At 36.6% G+C, this 13257-nt stretch overlaps 3 protein-coding genes across 6 annotated transcripts; 1 reads left to right on the top strand and 2 right to left on the bottom strand.

Annotated features, from left to right (window-relative positions):
• Nucleotides 1–1415: 1415 nt before the first annotated feature.
• On the bottom strand, nucleotides 1416–4490 carry LOC306846214 (uncharacterized protein). 2 transcript variants are annotated; one of them, XM_079379382.1, is made up of 3 exons: nucleotides 4315–4490; nucleotides 3523–3703; nucleotides 1416–2553 (listed from the first exon to the last, which is right to left on the bottom strand). In XM_079379382.1, the coding sequence occupies exons 2-3, from the start codon at nucleotides 3578–3580 to the stop codon at nucleotides 1880–1882; spliced, it is 732 nt and encodes a 243-aa protein (XP_079235508.1). In that variant the 5' UTR covers nucleotides 3581–3703; nucleotides 4315–4490; the 3' UTR covers nucleotides 1416–1879. The 2 variants fall into 2 exon arrangements, with proteins under 2 accessions (XP_079235508.1, XP_079235509.1); XM_079379383.1 differs by having other exon boundaries at nucleotides 1659–2553; nucleotides 4200–4487.
• LOC306846218 (uncharacterized protein) lies at nucleotides 4466–8259 on the bottom strand. Of its 3 annotated transcripts, none has more exons than XM_079379388.1 (3): nucleotides 8076–8222; nucleotides 7904–8010; nucleotides 4739–6435 (listed from the first exon to the last, which is right to left on the bottom strand). In XM_079379388.1, the coding sequence occupies exons 2-3, from the start codon at nucleotides 7980–7982 to the stop codon at nucleotides 5831–5833; spliced, it is 684 nt and encodes a 227-aa protein (XP_079235514.1). In that variant the 5' UTR covers nucleotides 7983–8010; nucleotides 8076–8222; the 3' UTR covers nucleotides 4739–5830. The 3 variants fall into 3 exon arrangements, with proteins under 3 accessions (XP_079235513.1, XP_079235514.1, XP_079235515.1); XM_079379389.1 differs by having other exon boundaries at nucleotides 7904–8013; nucleotides 8076–8191; XM_079379387.1 differs by having other exon boundaries at nucleotides 4466–6435; nucleotides 7904–8259.
• Nucleotides 8260–8578: 319 nt separating this feature from the next.
• On the top strand, nucleotides 8579–12777 carry LOC306846188 (uncharacterized protein). Its single transcript, XM_079379343.1, has 2 exons — nucleotides 8579–8910; nucleotides 10396–12777. Exons 1-2 carry the CDS (start codon nucleotides 8799–8801, stop codon nucleotides 11841–11843), a joined length of 1560 nt encoding a protein of 519 aa, XP_079235469.1. The 5' UTR covers nucleotides 8579–8798; the 3' UTR covers nucleotides 11844–12777.
• The last annotated feature ends 480 nt before the right edge of the window (nucleotides 12778–13257 follow it).

Below are 13257 nucleotides of genomic sequence, written 5' to 3' on the forward strand. Positions count from 1 at the left end.
TTTGATGATGTTAATATGAAAAATATGAAAAAGCGCAATATATTTTCTTTCCCATTGCTTTTTTATATCAATATGATACATTTAATGGTACGTTTAAAACAAGTTAGATAAAAAGTCATCTAAAAGTATTCCAAAAAGTAGAAAAATGAGTAACCTAGATTACGTTAGTTTTAATAATCTGTCATCAGTAATGGACTACAATTAGTAAGTAATATACCAGCACTGCTCTTTAATGTCTTTAATGTACAAATCATTATAAACAGAGACAAAGAGTCATCGCTCAGAATGTTTGATTATTAATAATATCTATCAAAATTGATGCGCTTAATCCATTTAATCCCACTGGTCACAATAGTGAGCATAAAACACACAGTTTTCCATAAAATAAATAATTATTGATTATTTCAAGGGGTTGCTAATGACACATCATTTTGAGAGGTGGTCATCTAAACATAAGAAGTATTAAACCGAAAAGTGATCAAGTTCATCATCTCTTACTAAAACTCAAATTCAGATTTCCTTTGTTTATCAGAGACTTGGATCATGAAAATGTTTCTGCTGCAGTAGTTCAGGTGCCTGGTTGTAATGTTTTTAGAAAGGATCCCGAAGGGGTGCTGGAGTACTGATATATATAATGATATATAATGATATATATATAATGATATATATAATGATACTATTCAGTGTAATGAATCCAGTGGGTGAATTGCCATGGAATTGGAAAGCATTGGTTTAAACATGGTCTTATCTCCACAAATGCCGTTTACTCTCATTGTCATTTATCACACCCCTTCTTCTAATTGCAGTTTCTATGAAAATTTGGAGACTTTACTGAATGTAATTTTAACAAGGAGGTAATTATCATGGGTGATTTCAACATTAATTAGGAAGATAGATCTACTAGGAAAGCAGATAACTGATAGTTTTGATCTTAAACAATTAATTAGAGGACCTACTCAAATAACTAATTCTACTAAAAGTCAAATTAGTCTAATATTTACTAACAGACCTGAGCAAATGTTGAAATCCTGTAATATATTAACTGGTCTGTCTGACTATAATATGATTCTGGTAACTAGGAAACTAACTAAGAAGAGGTTTAGCTCATTAGTTAAGAAATATGAATCCTTTGGGAAACCAAAGAACCTTAAAAGTGCTATTCAGCAGATAAGAGTGGGATCATCTATTATTGGGTATTGATTATGAGGAAGATTTCAATTTTTACAAAAATATTATTACTGATTATACCTGTAAATTTAACCATGGATAAATGTAGATGTTCTGAATTTGATGAAAGAAAGGTATCGTGCTTTAAAAACCTCACTTAAAACTAAACTGAGTTATGAGAGATATTTACTATGTTAAGAAACTCTGTGGGAAAGAAATTATGAAAAGCTAAAGCAGATTTATTTTTTCCTCACTATGATAGAAAAAAAGCAAGAGGCAATCCTAGAATCAGTTAAAAAAATTAATTAATTTATATCTGCTAGCTATCCTAGTATTGTTTGTATTTTGTTTGCATTGTTTTCAATAGACTACTGTATGATTTGTATTGTGTAATTATTAAATTTTCTAGTATGTATTTTAATAATTTTCTTTAGGGTGACTTGTAACATCTTATCCAGGGAATACGGATGAAAAATAGCCTTTGGATAATTCTGGTACATTTACAGGAATGCTTTATTAATGTACAATGTCCCTAAATAAATACAATAAAAAAATATATATTTTCATGTATATTTTCAGGCATACTCATTTAACACTTTAATATGTGTAATTAGGAGCAATATAAAAATGATGTGCCCACACTGGCTATTGTAAGTGTAAGTGGAGATTATTGTGTTTCCTTCTGAATGTCTTACATGTGGTCCTGGTTTGATCAGCGTGACTTCGGACAGTGTCTCTTGACGTGGGTCAGCAGATTACTGGACTGAGTGAAGCTCCGGCCGCAGAGAGGGCAGTGGTAGGGTCTCTCTCCGGTGTGAACGCGCTCGTGTCTCTTCAGCGCTCCGGAGTGACTGAAGCTCCTGCCGCAGTGCGAGCACTTGTAGGGTTTCTCTCCGGTGTGGACGCGCTGGTGCATCTTCAGTGCATTCGCTGTGATGAAGGCGTTCCCGCACTCGGAGCAAGCGTGCGCTCTCACGCCGGTGTGGATGTTCTCGTGATCTTTGAAAGTGCAGAGGCGAGAAAAACTCTTGCCACAGATAGAGCACAGGAAAGGCTTCTCGTTTGAATGAATGGACAGGTGTGTTTTTAAGTGCGACGCCAGGATGAATTTTTTCCCGCACTGATCGCAGGTGAACGGCCTCTCGCCGGAGTGATAGCGCAGGTGACCTTTGACATCTGTGGCTCGTTTGAAGGTCTTCCCGCACTGAAGGCACGTGAACGGCCGAGCTTGGCTCGCTTTAGTTCGCTCTTGGCCGACGCTCTGTGATGAGCTCAGTGGTTTTTCTCCAGCTGTGATATGCTGAGGTTTCTGATACTGATGGTCTGATTCACAGTTCCACATCGCTTCCTTCAGTTCTGCACTTCCCTCTGTTTTTTCCGATGGGTCTAAAATGAACAAAATAAATGGTTGGTGTATATATATAAAAAAAGCAGTAAAGCATGTCAGGTAACTATTTTGATCTACTTGACTATAATAATGCATTTATCACAGCTTAAGCCTATTGTATCATATTTGATAAGCTAATTTCTCTACATTTACATTTATGCATTTAGCAGACGACTTACAATTCAAGTTACAGTTTCTACATTTTATCAGCTCTTGCTTTCCCTAGGAATCGAACCCATGATCTTGGCGTTGCTAGCGCCATGCTCTACTATTTGAGCTACAGGAAAACTCCTGCTAGTAGAGCATAAATGATCAACATGATCACCTTTAGTGTAATTATACAAGCGTCCAGCTTCAGCTGCTGCTTCAGTGTCAAATCTGGACTGATTTTGATCAAGTAAAGGTCAGAATAACTGCAGTCATATCTCCAGATGAACTCTTACTGGACTGAAGCAGCTCAGCTTTACTTGATTCTCCATCAATCATTTTCTAGAAAAATCAGTGCGTCTCAAATCTGATCATCAGGATCTTTTGAGGAGCGTTTGTTTCCAGAAGCTTTACTTTCTCTGTTCCTCAGCGGAGGAATGATCTTCATCTCACATCTTCTGAGGAGCGTTTATTTCTTCATCTCTCAATCAGCATTGCATTATATGTTTGGATCATTTCAATCTCATCTTACTGAGACATATTACTGGAGATATAGAGCGACCGCTGATATATACATCATTTTATGTCATATAAATATCTCATTGATTTATATTACAAGAATCAGAATTTCATCCTACTTTTTAGTCGTATAAATATTAGCATATCCTGTCTGAACATCATTTATTTGTAACCACGATATTTGACTTCTTCCAGTCTACCGAATGCGTTCCTCTGCAGTCATTAACAAATGAATCAATTTGATTGTTTTAAACTTTTTTTTTTTTTTAAATATCTGTTTTTGGTGAATTGTGTACACAAACCTCTTTGTTCCTTGTTTTCGTCTTCATTTGTTATTTGGGATGGTTCTGGGTCGCTCATGTCTCTTTAATAAACTCCACCTGTACAATATTATGCTATTTTTTCTCTAGTTGACCAAATGGTAGAAATATTCAGCATTTACTAATGAATTGGTGTAAATTGTGATCACTGTGGTGTTGAGACCTAAAGAAAAACACAAAAAGTTCCTTGATTTACACAAGCATACACTTATTTGCATCATTGTAATGTGGATATAGAGTCTTTATGTATTACATTTGTGACCCTATCTGTGGAAACCCAGCTAAAGTCTTTCTTTGTCATGTACTGTTTTCTACATCAAATCATCCTTCATAAGGTAAAGAACATTGTGTGAAATATGACCTTGATATCTTTAACATTGTCTGAGTACGGTCATGTCAAAGACTGAAATTCTAGTGAAATGAATGGTTGAAATCAATCTTTGAAGCTTGTTATCTCAGATTTCGAGACTAGGGTCACATTTACATTCATCCACAATTTTTTGGAACATTTATTTATTTTATCTTTACTGTGAATAGCATACTTTACGAGACACAGATAGAAAAATATTAAATATGGAGGTAAATAAAAAAAAAGTACAGAAACAGATGGTTATAAAACACCAAAATCTGTAACGTTATATGAAGAGATTTAGCTTCACCTGACAATCTGTCATTTGGATGTTTTATATTGGTTTGCAGTTTGAGTTTATTTGTATCAGATATGAGACAGAAGCAGCATCATCTGGTGATTTCTGCTGTTCTTCTGCTACTTACGAGGAGATTCTGCATCACTTTTCTTCAGAACTTACTCCAATGCAATTATTAAAACATGTTTAATGCATTAATAACCAAACTAAGCATCCGCGAGGAAAACCTCGTTCAGTATTCCCAAACTCTTCGATGGCCTTTCGTCAGATTCATGTTGTTTTGGAGGAAACTCCTGTAGTGACGAAGTCATGTGATCGATCACGTGATGTCTGTCTCTCGCGTTACTTTGCTTTTATCACAACATCTGCTCGCAGAATAACTTCATTTCATATTTTACTGCCTTTAATCATCTTGGTCAATGTTTTATATACTGATGCAGTCTGTTTAATGTGTAATGTCAGATTTGCTCGGAAGTCATGTTGGCTATTTAAGGTGCACATAGCCCTAAATCATTAAAATAATCTGAAAGAACACAAACGACGTTATGAAAGTAATACTATATTTTATTATATTTGCTCTGGGGATTTTCTGCTCCTGATTCCGCAATGAGAGTGTGTTGCTATGTAGAAAATAAAACAATAATTAAACATGACTGACATGGTGTTATTCATCTATAATAACTAATATGTCTAAAGCAGACTGCCTGTTGTAAATGAAACTGAGATGTATGCATCATCTGAAGCTGAATAATAATCTTTTCATTGATGTATGGTTTGTTATGATAGGCCAATATTTGTCTGAGATACAACTATTAGAAAATCTGGAATCTGAGGGAGCAAAAAAATCTAAATATTGAGAAAATCTCCTTTAAAGTTGTTCAAATTAAGTTCTTAGCAATGCATATTACTAATCAAAAATGAAGTTTATATATATTTACAGTAGGAAAATTTACTAAATATCTTCATGGAACATGAGCTTTACTTAATATTCTAATGATTTTTGGCATAAAAGAAAAAGCAATAATTTTGACCCATACAATGTATTTTTGGCTATTGCTACAAATATACCCCAGCGACCTAAGACTGGTTTTGTGCTCCAGGGTCACATATGTTTCTTATATATAAGAGAGCAGATCTGTAACAAAATCAGATCAATGTCTTGTGCTCTATAGTGTGTAAAGATCTATAGTGTGTGCACGGACTATCAACCCTGCAGTGCAGTCAGGCTGAATGCAATATACTCAATACACAGAATACTGGACACAGCATACACATTACACATCCTGCACACAGTATTTACAATATTCACAAAAGAACTTACTGATGATGGGATATGCAAATTGAGTAGAACGACAGAATAATAATAAATGCTCTTTGCAGTGAGAAGGATGTTGTTAGAATATATTAAACTCTTATGTAAAAATATCAATGACAATAGATTTCTCACAGTCTGATATCTGATGATAACATTTTAATATAACATGCAAAAAGATGCTTAGTACATAAAAATCACTTGTCCTGTGTGTCTCTCTCAATCACAGGCTGCTAGATATGATTTCTGAAAAGTTGGTGGGATTAAAAAATGCAGCTATTTTCTGTTTCTTGCTACGTCTAGATTTGAGATGAAATGAAGCCTCCTGTGATCAGTGGTGCAGTTTTGTTTCTGAGTGCACGGTCATATGTCTTGTGATGTTACTCAGATGTTTGAAGGTCCTGCCACACTGAGGGCAAAGGTAAGGGTTTTCTTTGGTGTGGATCCTCGTGTGCGTCTGCAGATGCTCTTTTCGAGTGAAGCTCTTCGGACACAGCTGACAGCTGTGAGGACGCTCTCCGGTGTGAATCCTTCTGTGTCTCTTCAGGTCACTTTTATGAGTGAATCTGCTCCCACACTGCGGGCAGGTGAAGGGACTCTCTCCGGTGTGAATGCCTGCGTGATCGTTAAGGCCTCTTTTATAGGTGAAGCTCATCCCGCACTGACGGCATATGAAAGGTTTCTCTCCGGTGTGAATCCGTATGTGATCCTTAAGGTTTCCTTTCTGTGTGAAGCTCTTTCCGCACTGTTGGCAGGTGAAAGGTTTCTCTCCGGTGTGAATCCTTATGTGAGCCTTGAGGTGGCTCTTTTGCGTGAAACTCTTTCCACATTGAGGGCAGGTAAGAGGAGTTCTTCTGTTATGTGATGAACTCTTTACGGTGTTTGACTCATGTCTGCTTCTCTGATACTGATGCTCCTCTCTCACCTCCATCAGCTCTGAAATGAACATGCAGACAAACATTAATAAAAACGGACAAAACCAATTATGCAGCAGTTCAGACGGGCCAGAACGATTATCTCTGTTGGGAGAAGTTGATCAAAGTGACATTAGTGTTTCTCAGATGGTGGGTTTTGACTGTGTCAGTGTCTCTAAACTACAACAGGTTAACATGCCACATTGAATCTTCATTTTGATGAACTGATACTGATTTGGTAAGATTGATCGTTTAGTCTACGCTGTTTTCAGATGAAGCATGAACAAATCTTCACTAAACATTATTAGTAATGCATCTCCCACCTAAAATGTGTTATAAAGCTTTGCTACTTTTGATATGAAACCAGTCTTAGTTGTCAAATTCTGTCAGTTTATTACACAATTCAACCAATGAATGTGTATTTGTGGCTCTTTAATGTGTGGTGACAGATGAATGAACATCACAAAAGAATGGTGTAAGAAACAGAACAGGTTTTTGTTAAATGTGCACTATATCATGCATTCATGATGTCTTTATTACTGAATGTATTTAATTAAACATTATATGACAAACGTTATAACAGCCACCATTTAAATGTTTATATTTTAACAATAAAATTGGAGTGGAATCATAATTATACTATTAAAAAGTTTATATAAAAATAAATAGACTTGATTAGTTAATTATTAAATTAACTGAAATATGAATATTAAAGTTATTTATTCAATGTAAGTTTTCACCAAACATTTAGCCATGTTTTGATGCAGTGTTTTCTTTGAACACACACACACACCCCACACACACACACACACACTCACACACACTCACACACACACACACACACACACACACACACACTCACTCACACACACACACACACTCACTCACACACACACACACACACACACACCCCACACACACACACACACTCACACACACTCACACACCCCACACACACTCACACACACACACACACACACACACACTCACACACACACACTCACACACACACACACACACACACTCACACACACTCACACACACACACTCACTCACACACACACACACTCACACACACACACACACACCCCACACACACACACACACACTCACACACACACACACTCACACACACTCACACACCCACTCACACACACACACACACACACACACACTCACACACACACACACACACACACACACACACAGACACACACACACACACACACAGACACACACGTATTAGCTCACTTACAAAACAGACCACATTTATTTTATTTTATTTATTTTCAAGAGTCTGTCAATAAAAGCAGCTTTTTTTGTTTCTAAGTCAAACACACTATCAGAGCCTCCTATTTGTTGTACACTTATAAGTGTATGCTGCTTGAGAACACGGGTATAATGTCTGTAAAGCAATCCCAGCACATACTGGGCAATTAAAGCACTTAATTCTCCAGAAGTCATTAATGATGAATCTAATGGACACCGACCTGTCTGTGGCTCCGCAGGCTTTATTTGTCTTGTTTCTACATCACTGGTGTCTTCACTCTCCTCTTTAAATAACTCCATCTGGTTCCTCAGCAATGTGATGTTATTCCTGCTTGATTCAATCTTTAATTATTTCTTTAATAAACCCCATGTTTATAATATCATGTTAAGTACCTGAAATAAATCTTTCAGCAGTAACAGCTACAGTCATTCTGCTTTCATTCCACTACTGTTGCTTTTCCCGTTTTAAAGCGCATTGTTAGTGTAATTACATTAGTAGTAGTACATCTGTAACACCTTCAATACTGACGAGTTCAGAACAACAACAAACATCGCAGCGACACACTATGATGACGCCACGACAACACGTCACAATAAAAGTCTTGTTCATTCGTCACGGGATCATTCTACTGATACTACTACTACTACTACTAATAATAATGCAATTAACAAATTATTAATTCCAATACCACAAAACGTAATTTTTAATTATACTTACATAAACAGTGTATCTATTGTGAGTGGAGTCTCGCTTGGTAGTATTTTGACATCGTTGGACGACATGTGTATTTTAATGTTCATGTCACCAGATAAAATCACCCCGTGACCTATATTTTATTATCATTGTAATATAGAAACAGCGTAGGAACAAGACTTTTATTTTGACGCGTGTAGACGTCATAATTCTGCGCCAGTGTGTTTGTTCTGGAGCTCAGAAGCTCAGAGTAATTCAATCCATCAGTATTTTAGAAGTTTAAATTGATTCAGAGCATTTTTTATGAAGTATTTCAAATTAAAGACGTTTTTTTATTTTATTTATTATTTAATTTTCCTCATCCTGAACATGGCAAAGTGTGCAAACAAGTAAAAAGCAAAAAGGCAGGTGGAAGAGCTGAGATGAGTGTGACACCTAATATTATAAAGATGGAGTTTATTAAAGAAGAGAATGAAGAAATGGGAATCCCAGATCCCTGCAGAGTGAAAGATGAAGATACGGAGGAGGAAATAGGTCGGTTTCTGTTCTCATACACAGTGTCTCCTCTGAAGAAATCAATAATGTTTCTGAACATGTTTACCGTGGTATAAACTGACATGATTGGCCTAATTAAAGTTGCCTGATGAGTTCAGTTTTGTGATTCTGTATAACCAAGATCTTTATTGAACATGGCGAGACTGGGGTGAAGGTCTGAACCTTGCTGCTCTTGTTTGGAATTGAATTTACATGGATGCATTATTGACAATGAGTTATGAGAAAAAAAAAAAAATTTTGAGACTGATCATCCTATCCTGGTCATAAACAACAACAGTAATAGTAACAATACTAATAAAACTAACTCAAATGTAACTCATGCTCATATGCCACTGGATAATATAGGCATTAGCTTAAAATCACACCCAGGGTGACCTTTAAACATGTTTGCATTTTACACAGACGATCTTTAAAAACAGGGTGACACCTAATCTGTCAAAACCTGACAATTTCAAAGTAATTTCTAGTTAATAGTCAAGCTCACAAAAGCACATGTTGTATACTTTTATACTTTTAAAGGATGTTACGTGTAGATATTGATTATATTAAATGTAAAAAATTTAATGTTTAAATGTACATGTAACAGTATTGACACTACATGATACCCCCCCCCCCCCCCCCCGTCAAGCCTCATTAATAATCAAAAACAGAGAGAAACATGCATGTTTTAATTGTTGAAATCCTGATTGAGAGATGATGTAACCTCATAGAAGTGATGTCACTTGAAAGTACATTATTTACAATGTTTTTTTGATGAGGGTAACGGCATGAGATCAGGGGACCATTTTTATTGATTTTTCAATAAAAATGACATTTTATAGAAAAAATGCATACTTGTGCCAAAAACATTGCTTAACAATGAGACTATATTTAACACAATATACACATGTGATTTTTATATTATTTTACCTTTATTTTGCAAATTAAAAAATCATAGTGAGGGACAGGCCAAAAACTTAACCCTAATCAGCATAAATGCTACTTAAATGATTTAAAATAATATTTCATTGACTTTTTTGATGTAATATTGAGGCTCCGCTCGTATGGGAGAGACATTTTTAGTTTTGATTGCATCAGCTTTGGATAAAAGTGTCTGCTAAATGACTAAATGAGCTCTGGAGCATGTGAGTTGATAGTGTTGCCATAGATGCACATAATTCAGCTTCCAGTAGAATGGCACATGTTGTCATCTTGGTAATTACGACAAGGTGTGAACGCAGCCTTATCTCTCCCCTAAAGAGCTGATGATCTCAAACAGGTGTGTTGAATAAGGGAGACATGCAAAATGTGCAGAGCAGGTGGACCCCAGGAACCACCCTTTTATATGATCATTACGTAACTACAGCAGCAGCTACCTACATTTGATGCCATTGATATCAGAATTTAATGGCTGTTGCTTTGTGGCATGATCCCCAGTTTTTTGTGTCTTAAATTATCTTTGACCATTTATTATGTTAATTTTAGACCTGATGCCGGTGAAAGAGGAAAGTCAAGAAATGAATGAAGTGGAGGGGAAACATCATGATTTCACCAGTGGAGAAAAATCCTTTAGTTGCACGGAGACAGAGAACAATTCCTCAAAAAAACAAAAAAGAACAAGATCTAAAAGCGGTTTCACTTGCTCTCAATGTGGAAAGAGTTTCTTGCGTAAAGGACACCTTCATAGTCACATGAGAATTCATACTGGCGAGAGCCCATTCACCTGCCAACAGTGCGGAAAACGGTTTAATCAAAAAGGAAACCTTAAAAGCCACATGCGAATTCACACCGGCGAGAGCCCTTTCACCTGTCAACAATGTGGAAAAAGTTTCACTCAAAAAGGAAACCTTAAAAGCCACATGAGATCTCACACCGGCGAGAGCCCTTTCACCTGCAAAATCTGTGGAAAGAGCTTCTCACTGAAAGGAAACCTTAATTACCACATGAAAATCCATTCTGGAGAGAAGCCTTTCGCATGCTCTCAGTGTGGAAAACGGTTCACACAGAAACAATCTCTTAATTGTCACATAAGAATTCACTCTAGAGATAACTGCTTTATATGCCATAAGTGCGGAATGAGTTTCTCAGACATGGAACAGCTCAACAGACACGTGATCACTCACACCGGAGAAAAGCCTTTCAAGTGCCAGCCGTGTGGAAAGAGGTTCAGATTAAATAAAAACCTGAAGAGTCACATGAGAGTTCACACCGGAGAAAAGCCGTACACGTGCCATCACTGTGGAAAGAGTTACGCTCAAAAAGGAAACCTTAATGTTCACGTTCGACTTCACACTGGAGAGCGGCCTTTCATTTGCCCTCATTGTGGAAAGGGTTTCATACATAAAGGAAATCTGAAGAGTCACATAAGACTTCACACTAGAGAGACGCCGTACACGTGTCTTCAGTGTGGAAAGAGTTTCACTTATCAGAGAGACCTGAAAACTCATTTACATATTCATTCTGAGTTCATACTGCAGTGTTCGGAGTGTGGCAAGACTTTTGAAGACAAGATCAACTTCTTAAACCACCTGCGCATTCATCCTGGAGAAGGGCTGTTTAACTGCGATCGCTGCAGTAAAAAGTTTCTATTTCCGTCTCACTTAGAGATACACATGAAAAGCCACACTGACGAGAGAACTTATTTGTGTTCTTTGTGCGGAAAGGATTTTAAATGGCTTGGCAATTTGAAATCACACCAGAAAATGCATGCTGGTGTGAATGCCTGTGTCAGAGCGAGCCACTTCAACCAGCAGCAGCAAATCCATACTGGAGAAGAAACAGACAACGATTCAAAGTCTTTGACTACTTCAGAAACTTCAAACACAGAAGGAGTGCATCCTGGAGAGAAGCTATACAGCTGCGCTTCATGTGGGATGAATTTCAGCACAAGAATTTATTTATTGGCTCATGAGAAAAGACACTGTCCAAAATAGCCATAAAGAGCAAAGCTCATCTTCAGCTGAATGGAGTAAAAATAAGAATTTCTCCCAAAAGTAATTTGATGCAAGTTCTAGGAGGAAGAGGTCAAAATATGTCTAATAAATGTTTTCTTGCTGTGCAGTACCACAGGGATGTTTTTCTATTCATTGTGGATTAGCATTTGTATGAAATTAATTAGGCAAGGTTAATTAAGTAGCACATCGTAATAGTGTGAGAAAGAAAATAAACGTAAAAATAAATAAAATTGTTTTTAAAAATGGAATTAGGTGAAATATAAAAAATATATATATATAAGTAAATAAACTGAAAGAATGCAGATTGCACAGTCCTCATTTATTCTTCTCGGAGAGTTTAGCATGGTAATATACCTGATAATGGCAATGTGTTTGGTCTTGACGGAATAGATCTGCTATACTGCTACTGCTGCAGAGCAAGTACTGAGACTTACTACTGTCAATACATCCACACATATCCACACTGTGAGCATGTGGGAAATACTGCCGCTGCACATATATATGAAAAAATCCCTGTATGTATCACCTTGTAGCAGATCTATGCAGGTGGAGCTGGGGAACGTGGAGGGTTTCTGAAGCGCGCTGCAGCTGCTACAGCAAGCACTAGCTGAGCATCTGAATGCTGAGCAGCAAGCTCATTGGCTGCTGGTGAGAAAACAAACCAATCAGCTGCGCCGTGTGAATAATGATATGATTGAGTTAGAGCCTATCTAGAGTCATCTAGAGTTTCATAGAACTCTGTATTTATCTTATTATGTTTTGTTTGTATATGTTTACAATAATACAAATAATAATAAATTCTTGTCAGTTTAATAGAGAGCATCAGTCCTTAAGTAAAAATTCCATTCATTTGATTTGATTTAATTTGAGGAAAATTGATTGTAAACAATAACTAATAAACCTCTAAAGACAGACCTGTTGTGAGCTCTGAGTTTGTTAATAGATTGTATGCTTTATTGAACCATTTTGTTGGTGTTTAATTTATTTTTAAATTAATTGTTTAATAGCAGAACTTGTGGTGAAAAACTACAGTACCCATACTGCTGCAAAGCAGTATTAATTCCACCAATCAGAGAGTTGCAGCAAGCAAAGTGCACCAAATAATAACTTATGCTCCACCCACTCTTATGAAGCCAGCAAATGTAATCAAGTTCGTCTCCCTACACTCTCAAAATGCTTACATATTTGTATATATTTGCATATTTTGCAATAAACTTATTGCAAATATGTTGGTTTTTAAACATACAACTTAAATTAAGAGTTTTATATTCCTCTGTCATTTTTAATTTGATTGTCATTTGCAATGCTTCATGGGATTGTAGTCGTTTCCCTCACTAAAGCTCACGGCCTTGTACATTTGCAAAAGACATTGGACACTGAAAGATTACCTGTT

This window comes from Barbus barbus (assembly GCF_936440315.1).
Source record: "Barbus barbus genome assembly, chromosome: 26".
Taxonomy (NCBI): Eukaryota; Metazoa; Chordata; class Actinopteri; order Cypriniformes; family Cyprinidae; genus Barbus; species Barbus barbus.